Source organism: Tetrao urogallus (assembly GCF_951394365.1).
Source record: "Tetrao urogallus genome assembly, chromosome: 15".
Classification (NCBI taxonomy): Eukaryota; Metazoa; Chordata; class Aves; order Galliformes; family Phasianidae; genus Tetrao; species Tetrao urogallus.
In genome coordinates this window covers 10670924-10688090 of record NC_136828.1, presented here as the reverse complement: position 1 = coordinate 10688090, position 17167 = coordinate 10670924, and the positions used below count along the sequence as shown (strand labels likewise).

The window sequence follows — 17167 nt, the reverse complement described above, 5'->3', positions numbered from 1 at the left end:
CTTGATTTTTTAAAGAAAAAAAATCTGTCCAATTATTTGCATTGGTGAAGTACTGAATCATGCACAGAGTCCTGAGGAGAGATACTTCTTAAACTAGTGGGCTGCTACAGTTGCTCAGCTCTGAAAGGGGTTACTCAGCTCTCATTCACTCCTGAGTTTCTGTGGGACCGCCATTCATTTCCTGTTTGCTTCCAAATTCCTACCTTGTCCTGAAGTCTCCACCCTCTGCTAACATGGCCATACTTGGCTATGTTGTAATTTCAGGCTGCAATGGGTGTGGATGTCTTGGAGTGACATCACAGAGATGGTGCTTGTTAGATGTACGTGGAGGGGCAGGCAGACACTGCTATCAGCCGAGGATAAATTGCTACAAAACATGTGGAATATGTGAAAGGAGGAAGAAATGAAGAAATCCCAGTGGTGTGTGCTGAGCTGTGCACATTTCAGCTCTTACAGGTGACCTTGAGTTGTTACAGTGCTACCTGCCATCCATTTATACTGTCCTTGATTAACACAGGACACAGAGGTATGATCTGATATTTTAAAGAGCTTCCAATCACCTGCAAACGTTCAGCAGTAAGTTAGAAGAAAAACTCAGTGTCTAGCCTTGTAAAAAAACTTGTAAAAAAAGTATTCACAAACCCAAAGAACTCAGTTTGTTCTTCCACTGTTTGAATCTCACAAGCATGAAAGCCATAAAGCAGGTAAGTGTTAGGATTAACTTGAAGAAATTAGTGCTTAGTTCATTACTGATGTTAGTGATTTTTCCCTAGGATACTTACAAACGGCTTCATCAAATGATACATCAGCAGATTACAGTTACATATCTGTGCACATCAGTTTAGCCTCCTGATAGATGGAAAAAAAAAGATTTCATTGTAGTGCAGTGAGCCTCAATACACACCAAAATTTCAAATCAATTCACTGAGCTGTCACTAAGTTTCTTGTTTAAGTATTCTAATTCCACAGTTAAAGTGTTAGGTGATAGATTTCATAACAGTGTCTCCTCATATGAGGATACAGTAAGAAGCAAGAGCATAAACCTTTTAGAGCAATTGCAATTAGCTGTAGCAAGCAGGACAGTCAAAATTCATTGACCTACCAAAGATGTTGGGGCACAGGGGGAAAGGTCGTAACCTGCTGAGCATCTGTCATTGTCTGAATAAATTGTCATGCTGAGCTGGAGCAGCCTTTGTAGATGTTGAGGACTGATTTGTTTTAACAACCACTGAACTTTGAAGTGTTTTGTTGTCATTTTCACACCTTTCAGTTTTTCCCCCCCCTCTCCCCCAACTTTTCCAACATAGGAATTAACTCGGAATGTCTCTACATCAGTTCTTATTGGAGCCAATCACCTGCCATGCATGGAACAGAGACCGTACTCGTAAGTGATGTTTTCATTTACTTTCTCAGCTGCTCTTTTCTCTGTGCTGTCAATTGGTTCACCCTGAAGTGTTCTGGACCACGTTTAAGGAGGATGTGGTCAAATACACAGCACTACACTTAGAATCCAAGAAGCATGCTGCAGTCCTAAATCTGTTTGGATTTGAGAGCCTTTTTTGAAACTTGGACATTTAAGCAAATCCAGTCTTAGTGGGGTCCCAGAAAGTTTTGCCTCTTGGTATGTACCCCATCAGAACATGTCCTTCTCATACTCTTTAACCTTTTATTTCCCTGCCCCAAGCCCAGCCTTTTCTTTTTATATAGTCTTCTACTGCAGCTGGATTGTTACATTCCAGCTGTGCTGTCTTTCTGTTCAGTGTACTCACAATCATGTTATGGCCATCATTTTTTGATATTACCCAGCAGGGATGGTAGCCCTTGGTTTACAAAACCTATGTAATGCTCTGACAGTTAAGAGTACAAGCTTTAGACTGGGAAGTTCTTCCAAGTAAAAGGGTATTAAGGAAGCTTTCTGTACTAAGGGACTGTTTCTTTTCTTCTTCAAGAAATTGCCATTAGCCCTAATAATCATGAAGTCCACATTTACAAGAAGAATGGGAGCCAGTGGGTAAAAGCTCACGAGCTGAAGGAACACAATGGCCACATTACAGGTAAGTGAAGAGCAAGCTGTGCCAGACATTGTGCAGCAATTTTCCCTGCACCCTTCTTTCCTCAGCCGAGCATCTGAACAGGAAACCTGCAGTAAATAGATCTCTTTATATGTAGGTATTCCCTCTTTATGGAGAACTCTGTAGCATTTTCCTGGCCTGCATGCAGTGAACTGTTGGTTCATGGCTTCTGACAGCAGTAAATCTTTTTTTAGGGATTCATTTCACCAAGTTTGTGTTGATACATTTCTCCTTTCCCTTTCCTACAGTACTCTGGCTTTAGGTTGGTAAGTGTTTTGCCACAGATGCTGATGGAAACAGCCCTTCCCTTTCTCAGTGCTAATGCAGAGAAGTGTTTGTGTAGCATCCTCAGTGAGCAGGAAGAGCAGTTCTTTCAAGCCAGATGCAGGAGGAAAGCTTTAAGAACTGACTTGACTGTACAATAAAAAAGCAAGACACCAGAAACTTAACTTTGGCCACCCTCAGGAGGAGATTGAATTCCTGATATTTTAACATTTCTTCACTGGTGGCCATAGTTCGGTCTTACAAGATGCTACAGTCCAAAAGATCAAAGCAGTGGAAGAGTGATACAGGAATGGAACAACAAATGCACTACCACAAATACAGTGTGGAAAAGGAAAACAAAAGGTGCTCACCTGTCTCTGAAGATCTGGGCTCACAAGGAAAACTCCACAGGGGAGAGATCTCCCAACAGAGATCCTTTCCCTGTGGCAGTCAGCCCTTAAATGAGATCTAAGAGAGGTGCAGCCAGGCTCCACCCTTTCCTGTCACACAGCTGAATTGCCTTCACCTGTGCTCCCAGAGCTGACCCAGGTCCTTTCCCCAGGTGCTCAGTCAGTGGTTCAGGCCATGACTCAACAGTTCCCATACACAGAGAAAGGACAGTTCTGAGGTACAACTGCATTTGATGTGACCAGCCTTGAACTTAGGGCAGACAGTGAGCACTTTTACTGCAGACCCATCTGTGGATCCACAACTAAAGTGTGAGAGCTTCCACAAGTCAAAAGGTGTTAGTTTTAAAAATGAAATTGTCCTGTTTAGTCTTTTTTGTGCATGTGGTACTTCAGTGAGGAACTTTACCCTCTAAGGAAATGGAAATAATTAATCAAAGAGCTTGCCCCAGAACAGCAAAATTCTGTCCTCAGCTCTCTAATGGCAGAACTGTCTGCCTAACAGCATTTTGCTGGAACTTTATTCAGTTGATCTGGTTTTTACATTCAGAGAACAACTGTACTTGTTCTTTTGTGAGGAATCATTTGGGTTGAATTTACAAGCGATGTTCCATTCCACCAGAGGCTTTTCTCTACATTTTACTTTTTACCTACTGATGTTAGAGAGAAGCCAAATATTCATAACTTGGCAAAAGAGCTTGTGCTGCTTTCCAGCATAGCTGATACCTTTGGAATACTAAATGCTGCAGTTGTCTTACAGAGTGGACATGAATTGTGGTTACACACAGGAGATAGACTTATCAAACCACTTGTTGCTGACAGGAGGCCACTGCCACTCTAAATTCTCATCATAAGGGCTGAGGTTCTTAGTGTTGCCTTCTGGTGTCTTGAAGATTAGCAGAAAACTTCGCAAGAGGAGTGAATAAAGATCTGAGGCAAGTTCAGAATCAGAATGCTGGTGCTAATGCAAGGGAGATGTGGGAATGACAGAGACAGTAAAGAAGGGCACAGTGATCTGCCTTTCAAAAGCAGTGCAAGATTGACTTGTAACTCTGGTTTCAGATTACCAACCACTTCAGAACTGAGCTTCTTAAGCATAACCCTATTTTGAAGCAGTATATGAACAAAGTGATACAAATTAGTGCAGATACCCTTAATCCTTTTTTTCAGTTTGTGCACTTAGGGGATGTTTTCAATACAGAACACAGGGAAAATAATTGAAGTACAGTTTTGTGGGAGAGTTAAGGATTGCACTATGCATCTCAAAGAAGGATTCTAAAGAAGGGATGAAAAATAACATTGCCAGGAGAGTTTCCAGTTGAGAACAACCTTTGCATAGGAAAGGGAAAGAAGCAATGGCAAGCTTATCAAAGTTTTGATTTGTTACATTCTGTGATTTTTTTGAATTCTGCTTTTGCTTGATAGACTTTCTCATGGCACAGCTTAATAAATAAGCATGCAATAACCCAAAGGTTTGTAATGGTACATAAGGATCAATCCCTGCTAAGTGACAAAAACTCAACATCTTGTTAGCTGAACATTTAGATCAAACAGATGTTAGATGTTTGTGCTTCAGTATTGCTGGGTTTCTGCTGTCCATAATGAGCCTTGTGCAGAAGTCAGTGATTTATGGCTGCATTTCAGCCAGCCTGCAGAGCTCCACCTGTTGGTGAGCTGTTAGCTAGCTTGCTCAGTGAGCAGATTCTCTGTTCAGAACCTCAAAGTTTGGGATCTGCAGTTTTGGTGAAGGCTGGATGGAAGAACTGATAGCCATAACAGTTTAAAACGGCGCCTGGAGAACAAGGGGAATGCCAACATAAGACTAACAACTGTCTCTGGGGAAAAGAAGGCTGCGAGACTGTGTTGAATTACTATAAAGCAAACAGGCAATATTGTTAACACGAAGTTTGGATTGCAGGTATTGACTGGGCTCCCAAAAGCGACCGCATTGTGACGTGCGGCGCAGACCGCAACGCCTACGTGTGGAGTCAGAAGGATGGCGTGTGGAAACCAACACTCGTGATCCTGAGAATCAACCGTGCGGCCACCTTTGTGAAATGGTCTCCCTTGGAGAATAAATTTGCTGTAGGAAGCGGAGCTCGGCTTATATCTGTGTGCTACTTTGAGTCTGAAAACGACTGGTGAGCTGTTTGATTTTTGTTTGTACTCTAAGGGCTGCCTGGGGAAGCTTAAAGCCTGGAGTTTGGTGGCAGTAGCAAAGTTACTATTTGTAACAATGTGATGGAAAGTACAGCAGTCACAGCAGGATGACAAAGTCTTTGGCCACGGCAAACGGAGTCAAGCCCAAATGCAGTAGCCACTAAAACAAAGGAAGAAAATTTGCTTACCTTTAGAAGGCCTCCAGCAAGAAGAGATCTCCAGCAGGATCCCCTTGCCTTCACTGCCAGCCCTTAAATGAGGTCTGTGAAGAGGTGGATCCTGGCTCTACCCTTCCAGTCACTCAGATGCATTGCACACACCTGAGCTCCCCTGGGTTGGCCCTGCCTTCCCACCAGGTGCTCAATCACTGCTTCAGGCCCTGACTTAGCATTTCTGCACTTAGCATAACTACACTATTTTACTAATTCTAAGATCTTCTGGCAATAAAGAGGAATAGGCTTCAACAGTTCTTTCATGGAATTCTACATTTCAGGGAAAAGGTTCTTTCTTTTACCTCTTTACTGTAGTGTCACACCTAAGGGCCTTTGACTAAGTCTGTTTTCAGCTTATATGTGTTGGCATAGGTATCGTTGTCTGCCATAAACTGAAGTTGCTCTTCTAAAAGCACAAGAATTTCTGCAGAGCAGATACCTCTTTGCCACTTGTTTCCTCCTGCCCCATGCTCCTTCCTGACTGAATAAAGAACTTGGTCTTGCATCTTCTGTACTGGATCATTTCTTGTCAATAAAAAATTCAAATCTGTCAGGTATCTCCAGGCTGGTCCAAGAGCAGATGTTCAAGGTGGTCATTTGCCTGTTCTGTATGCTGTCATTTATTCTCACACAATTCATAGATCTCAGACAGGAATATCATAAATATTTCTACCACTGATATTATCTTTGGAAAGTTGGAGCTTCTGATCTTCAAGAGATCTACATTTGTAGCTATCTGTATTGGAGCTGCATTTTCCCATATCCCCTGTAGGTGATGATAGGTATGTTAGGTATCCATTAGTTTGGGTTGCGTTAACATTTGTGAAAACACAGGTGTGTGTTCCCACCATTCTGTGTACAGTGTCCATGTGAGGATGCTAAACACAGAGACCATCTGCAAAGTTCACTTTAAAGACTGTTTGGGACTTTTTTGCTTTCCAGTTTATTCAGTTCTTAATGTTTTCTCTGCCTCACTTGTCTGTAGAAGAATCAAAATTCTCCTGTGTCAAAGACAATTTAATGTGATTCTTAGAACTGCTGATGGAAGTAAACTCAAAGAAAAACCACCATCATCCCAAAGGCCATGCAGTGAATAACAGATTTCCCCACTACTTTGTAAACAGTTCAAACAAATTCAATCTGCTGAGACACGTTTAAGTTAGTGCTCATGCATTCAACAGTAGGACCACTTTTACAGATAACTGAGATCCAGACTTTGGCCTTATTGTTGGCAGTTCACCCGTTTATGTGTTGGCTTTTGTAGCTGTTGTACTCTAGAAAAGTTGGAAGAAGCAGGAGAGGAAGTGTACTCAGTGATGTAACAAAATAATGCTGCTCAGCTCTACGCCGTGGCCAAAACTGAGTTCTTGTTCACAAGGAGGAAAGAACCAAGCAATTACTGTGCAAAATTCATGTCAAGGAATTCAGTCTGATGTATATTATATTTATATCAGTACACAGAAGAATTATAAATTTATATCAGTCTGATATAAATTAGAAGATGAATTAGATTCAGAGGAAGAGTTGCATATTTAATGTGACTTTGTAGTATTTAAAACTTTGATTAAGATAACAGCATGAGGTTCATAGACAGTAAAAATATGCAAGGAAATGGGCACAACCAAAGGCATAAAATATGCAGGGCTTGGGCATAATGTGAGTTTTCTAGCAAAGCTTGTGTTCAGTCATTGGTAAGAGGTGATGCTTTTGAGGTGTATTTCTTGGGTTTTGAGGAGTGGGTAAAATATTTACATAAAAATCTCATCTTTTTTAATGTAGGTGGGTGAGCAAGCACATTAAAAAGCCCATTCGTTCTACTGTCCTCAGCCTGGACTGGCACCCCAACAATGTTCTGCTGGCTGCTGGATCCTGTGACTTCAAGTGCAGGTGGGAGAAAATAAAGCATCTCTGAGTGAGTTTGGCTCACTGGTTCAAGTGAGAAGCAGAAGCATGATGCCTGTGCGATTGCTATCGGAATAGAAGGCAGCTCATCACATAACGATGTTGTTACCAAAATAAAATGCCCAGCTTAAGAGACATTGACTTTGGAGCTGCTGCATGAATGCCTAGGGCTACTAACATTTATCTCCTGGGGGATTCAACTGAGTTTAATGAGCTGGTGAGTTTCTAGCAGAGCATGGAAGTGCTGCTGTTATAGGTGTAATGAGTACTGGGCTTTTAGTCTGAAATTAGATTTACAGATGCTATCTGGTAGGAACGTACCACTGCTCATTAGAGTTTCAGAAGCAGTATCCTAGTGCTGCAGCTTGCAGAGGAGCTGTCTCACCTTTCTCTTCTCCGAGCCGCCGTTCACCTGGCTGTGCTCGCCTGGCCTCATGAGGAATTGATGCACCTGAAACTCAGGGCAGCAAAGCACCATTTTTGCAGAGCAGGTGGACGTTTGAGATGGCCGGGTTGTGAAGGCACACCGTGAGGGATGGGTTCTGCAGGTTGCTTTGTGCTGATTTAACTGGAGTCACTGCACTGAAGCTTGCATGGGAGCTGCATGCAGTGATTGACTTCAGTTCATATTTTACTTAATCACTCGTCCTTCAATAATAAGAAAGCTTATTTTCTTAATTTCTTTATGTAATCGTGCAATTTTGCAGCTTCAAAATGTATACTGAGAATAACTAAGGAGTGGGAGAGGGGGGAGGGGCCGACCGTGGCGTTCCTGGTTTCGGAATGAAAGACGTGCATCTGAAGTCAATCCTTTGTTACCTTTCTATGTAAGCAGAGATGTTCAATGGCAGCTGGGCAAGAGGAGGAAAGTTGTCTCCCTTTCCTGCCTTATCTCCAGTTTTAATTACATGAACTGTGAGCGTTCGCTTCCGTTCCCAAAATAGTGTGGCGTAAAGGACTCATTCATCTTCTAGAAGCAGCTGCTGTTCACATGTGGAAATTTTTTCATATGTGTTCATAAAGCATCTTGGGACTGTGATGCTATCTCAGCTGATCTGCGTGTGGCCTGTAATATGGACTTCAGCTCTTTTGTCTCTGGACTTTGCTCAGGAAGAGTATAGCCTTTGCTCGATGATGACTAAAGATCTCCAGAATTCCACTTCCAGGGAACATGCAATTACACTGCAGTTAAAGATAAGAAACATAGGTGGGCTGAAGTATGCATCTGTTCTGATAGGTGGTTCTGGAGAAGACTAGGAAATGGATCTGCTGGAGACACTGCCAGCTAGGAAGCAGCTGAGTTTGGAAAAAAATGGAGGGCAGAAGAGACTCCAGGTTGATATTCAGCAGTTTTTTGGAGGCTGGCCCTAGATGAGCTCCTCTTACATTTGTCTTTAGGAATACGTACTTGTATATTATATAGAGAGTGAATAGCATTGGTGATAATTGTATAATCTTGCTGGAACAATGTTGCTATGGGAATGAAAGTCATTTCCCAGTGTTCTTTGAAGGCTGGGGCCTTCAAGCTGAGGTGGTTCTGAGAGGGAGACTTCAATAAGTGGAAAGATTTTTTTTTGCCAACAGTTCTGTTCAAGGTCTCTTACTACTTAGGAATGATTTTTTTCTGCCTCGTGTCAAAGGCTGCTGCTTTAAACATCATGTCCTATTTCCATACATTAGGAGAGCCATCCTTTCTGGTGGCTCTATAATATTAAGTTTCTGGAAGGATTATCGTTAAATTATATTTAAACTGATAGAGCTGAGCATAAATTCTTACTTAATTCTCTGAAAATCTGTACCTAAAATAGCTGCAGTTAAACCCTTCTCATTCCAAACGAACAGCTTTATTTGAATGAACTGAACACAGACACCTTTTGAAGTCCACATTCCACACTGACAAGATTAAAAGTAGAACTTTGGATGGTGGTGGTATGGGAAGCAACTTTTCCTTCAATTCACTGTAAAACAATTTCATTTAGTTTGGCTGCAGCCATGAATGTTTGATTGCTGCTTTTCCTTCTTCCTGGAACATCTCTGGTTGTAGTATGGCACCACTCACTTGCTTCTCCTGTTCAATGGACTCCAATCCTGTGTGTGTGACGTGCTGGCAGCTTCCATGGCAACAGTTGGGAGCACCATGCTGTGGCAGGTCTGAATCATGCAGAAGGAATCTGATGAAAGGAGGAGGGCTTCCTATTTAAACATATCTTGAAAATTGTAGTGCTGGGAAAAAAAACAAAACCAACAAAAAAACCAACCAGCCAACATAAGAACACTGTGGTATTTTGTGCTTTCAAGGCATTCCTTCCATAAGGAGCCAGACTGAGGTGGTTCAGAGCCCCTGTGCTGGGAGCTGAACATCCATTTTCTTTCTTTGAAATCCTGCTAAACAGTGAACGTTCTTAAGAAGTGGGTGGTTTTCTATTGGTCTGTGTGAGAACATAATTATTATGTGTGGTAGCTCTGGGTTTTTCTCTAACTGGAGAAATCAACTCTGAGAGCTAATAGCACTGCAGAGGGATGAAAGGGAAATCAGCACAGCAAAATTGTAAGGACGTTGTGTGTTTTTGTGCCATCTTCTGGAAACAAGTGGATTAGAATAGAGAGAAGCATTTGTGAGAAAGCAACCTGCGTTACACCCTGCTGCTGTTGCTTTCTTCTGTGTACTGAAACTTCCCAGCCTGTGTGGATTACTGTTAAAAGACACTGTACTACTTTATTTTGGGAGAGTTAGAAAGCATCCAGTTGTTTCCCATGTGAAATGTGCGTGCAGCTGCCAGCTGTTTCTTTTTTAATGTCTTTGTTCATGTAGAAATCTTGTATTTGCAGGGTGTTTTCTGCTTACATCAAGGAAGTGGATGAGAAGCCTGCCAGTACACCGTGGGGCTCCAAAATGCCTTTTGGGCAGCTGATGTCAGAATTTGGGGGTGCTGGCAGTGGCGGATGGGTGCACAGTGTCAGCTTTTCTGCCAGTGGTAACCGCCTAGCCTGGGTCAGCCATGACAGCACTGTGTCAGTTGCTGATGCTTCAAAAAATATGATGTAAGTCTGCTCTTACTGTTAACTGTTCTGTGTTGGACATTAGAAGGAAGCAGTGTGTGCAGTGTTGTGCTTGCAGTAGCAAGAGCTGGGACTGCTGTTTCTACTTTACTGCATGTCATAGCAGCCTCTTTGAGGCCTACATAAATAAGGTAGACTCCTACAATTCTACATTATGTATAATTCACGTTGCTTTTAGGACATCTTCAGTGTGGGTACAATCACTTGCTTCCAGTCCATCAAAGTATTTAATTAACAGCTCCTCCTTGATCTTAAGAACTTCTCAGTCTCCATGGTTTTCTAACTGAGGAAGAGACTGTGTGTGCATTTTGCTGGCACGGGTGGATCATCCAGGTACTGCTGTGCTCAGCTTTGAGTTTTGATTCTGATGGCCTTAGCTGTGTAAGTAACTGGCTAAGGATATCACTAAATATAGATGGCTCTACAATTCCTTTCTCATTTATTACAAAAATCACAAAAACTGACCTAATTTAACACCCAGACTTTTTCCTTCTAAAGAGCTGATGCTGAGGACTGAAACATTGAGTGGCTTTATACTGTGGATCCAATTAATAGTCTCTTGAATTTGAACCTTTTTTTTGGAAGGGGAGGGGAATTATTACAGATTTCAGCCTTCTGGTGTCACCTTGGGACAGCTGAGCTCCACTGAATGCTATTCCAGTAATGCTTGTCTGGGAATTGTCTCTTAGTTTTTGCTGGAACCAAAGATGAGAGGTTTCACTGAAGTCCTTAACAAATACTCTTGTGTTCAGGGTTTCGCAGCTGAAAACAGAATTCCTTCCACTCCTGAGCGTGTCATTTGTCTCTGAGAACAGCGTGGTGGCAGCTGTAAGTGTCTTTATTTTCTCCTTGTAGAGTGTTGTAGTGTTTTGGAGAGTGAGAAAAGCACCATGAGTTGACAAGTTAGCGATAAGCAAGATCTCCATGGTGTCGAGCGTTACGTTTCTGCAATTAACAACAGCAGAACAAGAGAAACTCTGGGTCTTTACGTGCTCTCCTGGTGTGTGGTTGCAGGGCCATGATTGCTGCCCCATGCTTTTTAACTGTGATGAGCGTGGCTTGCTGACCTTCGTTTCGAAACTGGACATTCCAAAACAGAGCATCCAGCGCAACATCTCTGCCATGGAGCGCTTCCGAAATATGGATAAAAGAGCCACCACAGAAGATCGTAACACCACCCTGGAGACTCTGCACCAGAACAGTATAACGTGAGTGTCTTGGCTGTCGAGGTGAGGGCGAGCAGGGCTCCTCATTGCTTTGGTTTCACAGGATGAACCACAAACCTTGAGGGCTCGGATTTGCCACGCCGGATGGGTGTAGCTGGTATCCCGTATCCATTCCAGCCTTTCAGTAACACCTGTGTGTTTCTGGGAATTGTGAAAGCTGGTAAAGTTAATTATTAACACTGCATGCATGCTATTCCTGTTAGCTCGTGTTTAATGTGTTCTGCAACTTGGATGCAGTTTATCTTATCAAATATGTGAAGAATTCACAAGAGGTTGGTAGTACTGCAAAGCACAGTTAGGAGAATTCACCTGGAACGGGAATTCACGTCTCAGCTTCTTACTTCTGATGTTATTTCTCTATAAGTTTATTCATCAAAAAGGATTGACTCAAGCTAATTGAGTAAAATACTCTTATATTTTAAAAGTGTGTGAGCCTAGAAGATACTGCATTCCTGAAGCAAACTGTCTTTATCCGAGGAAAATGTTTAGTCTTCAGCCACTGACTGATAAGGGCTTTCAGCGTCCTCTCTCTGCTTATTTTCCTGAAGCACTGTGCCAAAAATGTAGCATAAGCTCTGCTATACTGACGTCTCCCTTTGGAAGAGTAGCAGTTGATTTCAGCCCCAGCTTTCTGGCTCTCTGGGATGGGTGTCTGCCTTACGGCTCTCGCTCTCTGCTTGCAGCCAGGTGTCCATTTATGAGGTGGACAAACGGGACTGTCGGAAGTTCTGCACCACGGGCATCGATGGAGCGATGACCATCTGGGACTTCAAGGTATGCTCCTACTGCTGCGTTGGTGGGAACTGCTTGCAGTGATTCCTTTTTCAATCTCTAGCATCAGTTTCTGGGGCGCAGCCCTAGTTTGAGTTTTGCTAGCAGGAAATAGGAAATCCAGGCTGGGATACCAGGAGCATTAGTGAACTCCATGAGCAAGGCTGAGCCAGGACCCAGCTTAAATGCAGAGGTGTTTTGCTTAGTAGATGGTACTGATCCAGACTTATTTTTTTAATGAATTGCTTGCTGTACCTGCAGTCATCCCACGTGTTCTTTGCTTCTCCAGCCTGTGCTTAGCCACAGTGGGGCTGTAGAACAGCTTTTAATATGGTGAGGCTCAGTGTCTCTCCTTGTTCCCATCCCTTTGGACTCTGCTCACTGTCTTTCTGCAGAACATGCTCCTGCCATCTCTTAATTAACTCATCAGGGTAGTACATAGTTACCTCAAACAATTAAAAAATACAGTAAGCACTGTATTGAAAACCTCCAACACTGGCTTTTAGGACAGTTGTTATTTACATTGTATCATGCCAGAATGCTTTGATGGGGGTAGAGGCCAAAGGAGAAACTGAGGTCATGTGTGAAACATTTTAATGCTGCTTCAGCAGGGAGGGGGTGGAGCTGTTGGTCCACGTGTGAGAGTTGGAAATGAATGCTTTTAGTGCTGCCTGGCTCCTGAATCAGAGTCATCTCAAGCCTTGTGTATGGCTCCTTCCTCCTTAACATCAGCCTTTACAAGGAGTTGCTTAACACTGCTTACTCAGCACATTGTCATTACGGTTTTCTCTCTTCCAAGACCTTGGAGTCCTCCATTCAAGGTCTACGAATCATGTAAAGATGGATTGCCAGCATCTAGCAGGACAAACTGCTGACAGAATGCAGCTCCCACGTCTGCACAAACCTGAGGAGGGAGGAGAAAGGTGGAATGCTTGGAAACACTGAGAAAGAACAGCTTGGCAGATTTTCTTTTGAATCTAAATTTGGTGAATTGTGTTGGTTTCAAAATCAGCTGTGATTGTTCTTTTTTTTTTTTTTTTTTTTTTTATTTTTTGGTTGGTTGTTTCATTCCATTCTTTACCAAAGCTGCTCCTTAAGTAGTTTATTGCAGGAAGTTATGAATCACTAACTTAAAAGGGGAATTTTATGTAAATTGTCTGCTAGAAATAATAATGATAATAAAAAAAAAAGAAAAACAGATCCTTTGTGTTTTGGTGCCCATTAAGAGTGATTAAAGAGGGGATTTTGTAAGAATGATCTCAGAGAGCATAGAAATCCCGACCTGGTGTTTTATGGCCTCAGAACAGGAACATCTTAACTGTGCTGCTTGAAGTTGGCAGATGAAGACCTGGAGCTGTGATGGTCTGGATGTGAAGACTGAGCTGGGCTTCGTTCGAGGGCTGATCCTTTGAGGTGGTGATGTTGGAGGAGGAATAGTTCTGTCCTGCTGACTCTGAGTTCTGTCTGCCTGGCATTCCGAATGGTAGTGACAGCAAATTAACCCAAATGCCTTTTCCATTGTAGTGGGTCATAGTTTTAGATGACCAGAATTATCTGTGGTTGCCTTTTGGGATTTGTACAAAGCCTTTTCACAGCACAGGGTGCAGCGTGGAAGGTTACGTGTGGACAGGAAGGCAAAAATCCAGATCTTGGGGACAGCAAATGAAAAGCAAATCACTTGGTGAGCCTGTGACATTACACAGGTCTGCATGTCGTGTGGGAGCTGAGTGCTCAGCCCATGGAATTCTGTGTGGTGACCAGTGGAGTAACAAAGCACATTTAACAGGAGTAACAGCAAACACTGTGCTGCACTGATCCTCTGTCTCCAGGTGAGCCATCTGAAGTGCAGTTCCGAGCCTGGGCAGTGTGCTGAGGCCTTTGCACATAACTCCCTTTATTCATACGCTCTAATTAAGGCTCACTGTACCACTGCCTGGAGCTTGGTGCAGGCTGTGCTCGGGAGGGGGATTTTCTGGCTCGAGGCATTGCTTTATAAGGTCTGAGACCTTGTCATTTCTGTCGAAAATGCAGAAGTGCGTTAAAAAAAACCAACAACCCAGTGAGTAAATGTCACCACTTCCTCTGGAACAGGAGTGCTGCATCATCCCCTGCTCACGGCTCAGCTCTGAGCGACTGAGAAGGAAGGGCAGAATGCAGAGCTGGCAACTGTTCCGAAAGCAAACTTTGTGCCTTATGGGGGTGCATCATTTTCAGGTGCAATGTTTGTTGCACGCAGAGCACTTTTTGTCAGTTCCTTTTGCTTTTCTTTTGTCTTCCACCTTTTCCCCTGGCAGTCAAGCATAGCTTTGCAATTTCCTCTCCCTTATAAAGGTAGACTAACTGCTTACTCAGCTCGCAGCCCGGTGATTGCTGTGTGCAGTGACTTGGGTGGCACTGGGTTTATCAGCTAGAATGGAGTTAAATGTCTTGTGGATCAAAGTGATGCTGCCAGCCGTGGAGGATTAACAGAGGAGCCTGGCTTTGGCTTTGTTCGTCTCTGCAGACACATTTCTTCTGAAGTTGCTTTTGAAAGTGTGGTGTTTAAAAAGAAATATCTACATTCTGAAATACGTGGCACAAACAACATAAAAGGAGGGAGGAAAAACGCATCTACTGAGAGAGTGGAGAAAATGGACCTCTAAATGTCGCCTTGTTCTGCATGAAAGAGCCTGAGAAAGCGAAAGGAGCGTTTGCTCCGTGCAGTGACACTGGCATGGGGTGCAACTGCCCTGGTTCCTGAGAGAGAAACGTGTGCACCAGCAATCAGATCAAAACCAGGCTGGAGATACTGATGTCAAAGAAGGACAGAGCGAGGGGAATATAAACAACCACCGCTCAGAAAAACGGAGCTCAAATCTGCACCGTGTGCAGGTGGGGGGAGCCGTGCACCTCCAGCACTGACAGCTGATGCCTCCCATGTCGGTGCACTGAGGTTCATCTCCAGCCTTTCTCAGAGCCCCCGAGCTCTCAGAGCAGCAGTGGGTGCGGGAGGAACTTTCCCTGTAAGGAAATGAAGGGAAAGCAGCCAGGGAATTGATCCAGGCCATGAGCTGGGTTGGTCCATCACCCTGGCACTGGGTTCCTCCTCCATGGGCAGCTGAGCCCTGCAGAAACCCACGCAGTGGGTGCTCAGTGCTTCCAGCAGGCAGAGTACGGATACCCACAGGGGCAGCTCCAGCCCTCCTGCAGCGGGGAAACCCACAGGACCTTATTCTCCATGGGCACGGCTGTGATCAGCACGAGGGGTGACGCGTCCTTCTGTGCAGACATCACCCTGCTAGCTGCCTTGAAACCGAAGCCCTCCCGGCGCTTGCCATCAGGAGCTGCGCTTCTGCTGGGAGAGGGATGCAAACCAGATGGCTGCGAAGCAGGAGGAAGAAGGAGGGACGCATGGGGTGAGCGTGGGCTCGGCGGGATGCGAAAGCAGCAGGCGTCCCTGCTCAGCTCTGGGCACAGCGGGGTCCCATGGCCACGGAGGCGGCGCTGCCCCACGGATGGGCCCCGCTTTGCTGGTGCTTCCCGGTGCTGGGAGGCCTGCTGCCTGCAGCACGCGAGGGCAGGGCGGCTGCCGAGCTGCTCTGCGCTCCCCCAACGCCCACGTAAGGAAGTGGTTGCATTTCTCAGAGAGGAAAAGGGAAGTGGAGCTGCCTCGGCGGGGCAGCCAGCAACTCTCAGCGCTCACTGCGCTCTGCCCGGGCTTGGCTGTTCGTGTCGACTGCCCAGAGTCCACGAACTGCCCTGCCCTGCTCTGCCAGGTAAGGAGTGGGAGAGCGGGCTGTGGGGCGTTCAGCTCCCTGCTGCCAAAAGCTGGGAAGGGGCAAAAGCCCGTTGGGATGGGGTTTGGGATGGAGGTGGGCTCACTGCTTGTGGCTTTGTCGCTGTGTTTGGGGTCCTTATTTCCACACCTGGGTGTTACTCTCGTGGCCCTGAGGCTGAAGAGCTGCAGGCGATGCCCAGGGCTGTGGTGCCACGGAGCTGGAGCTGTGGGCGTCTCCTCGGGGCACTGCTCTGTATGAGGAAGAGGTCAGGGCTGCCCCGTGCTCTTAGGGGTGGTGATGGACCACCCTTCCCAAGGGCCACGCTGGCTCTAGGTGCACCTGCACCAACACAGGGGTGCAGTGGGGATGGTGTCCCCTGCGGCAGGCTGGTGACAGCCCGCAGCACCACGGGGAGCAGGAGGGCACGCCGGGCTCTGAGCTTTGGCCTCAGCGGTGGATGGAGGCTTTGGGGTAACAGAGATGTCCGGGGGGTCTGTGCTCTGATGGCTGCACAGAAGGCGCAGCACAAGTGAACCCAGCGCTGCTCCGCTCGGCCCCCGCCTGGGTTTGGTTATCTGGGTTTGGTTATCTGGGTTCAATTATCTGGGTTCAGTTGTCTGGGTTCGGTTATTCCCTCTGAGCTCCCATGGCTCTGAGCTCAGGGCTGGGGGTGGAGATAAGCGAGCAGCCCCGGCCCCACTCCCACCTACTTCTCCCAAACCCCTCTCCCTTCTTTCAGACCCTCGGCACGGGGCCAGGGGCTGAGCGGTGCCTCGGTGCCCTCCCTGCAGCGCTGTGCCCGGGGCAGCAGCAGCGTGAGGGCTGCAGGCAGACGGAACGGAGCACGCAGTGCTGACCGCTCCCAATGCAGCCAAAAAAGTTCTTTATTTTTTTGTGTTGTTTGTACCGAACGCTTCCGCTCCCGCTTTGACGGCTGCGACAGAGCCCTTCCCCCCGGGGTGGCGGTGAGCACCGAGCGTGGGGAGGGAAAGCAAACAGCTCCCAGCTCCCAACCCGACCCCAAAAAGCACCGCCGCTGCCCCGCGGCGCATTTCGTGGCCCAGAATTGTCTGAGCAGGAGATCGATGCCGCTCACCCCGCTGGCGGTGGCCTCAGCGGTACCCACAGCGCGCACTGTTCCGCTCCACATCTCTGCAGTCCATCCCCACGCATCGATTTTACCCCGCGCTGCCCAATCGTGGAGTCACAGCATGCTGGGCTTGGAAGGGACCTCAAAGCCCCCCCAACCCCACCCCCGGCCGTGGGCTGTCTCCCCCTCACCGGTTTAGGCTGCCCGGGGCCTTCAATCCACTCCTCCCCCAGCCCCACACCCGC

The 17167-nt window shown here is 45.8% G+C and overlaps 1 protein-coding gene across 1 annotated transcript; it reads left to right on the top strand.

Annotated features, from left to right (window-relative positions):
* Positions 1-1320: 1320 nt before the first annotated feature.
* Positions 1321-12912, top strand: ARPC1A (actin related protein 2/3 complex subunit 1A; the record flags this gene model as incomplete). The annotated part of the gene is made up of 9 exons (XM_079543128.1): positions 1321-1384; positions 1950-2054; positions 4662-4884; positions 6895-7002; positions 9847-10059; positions 10830-10905; positions 11092-11285; positions 11987-12077; positions 12874-12912. The coding sequence occupies 9 exons, from the start codon at positions 1321-1323 to the stop codon at positions 12910-12912; spliced, it is 1113 nt and encodes a 370-aa protein (XP_079399254.1).
* Positions 12913-17167: the final 4255 nt, after the last annotated feature.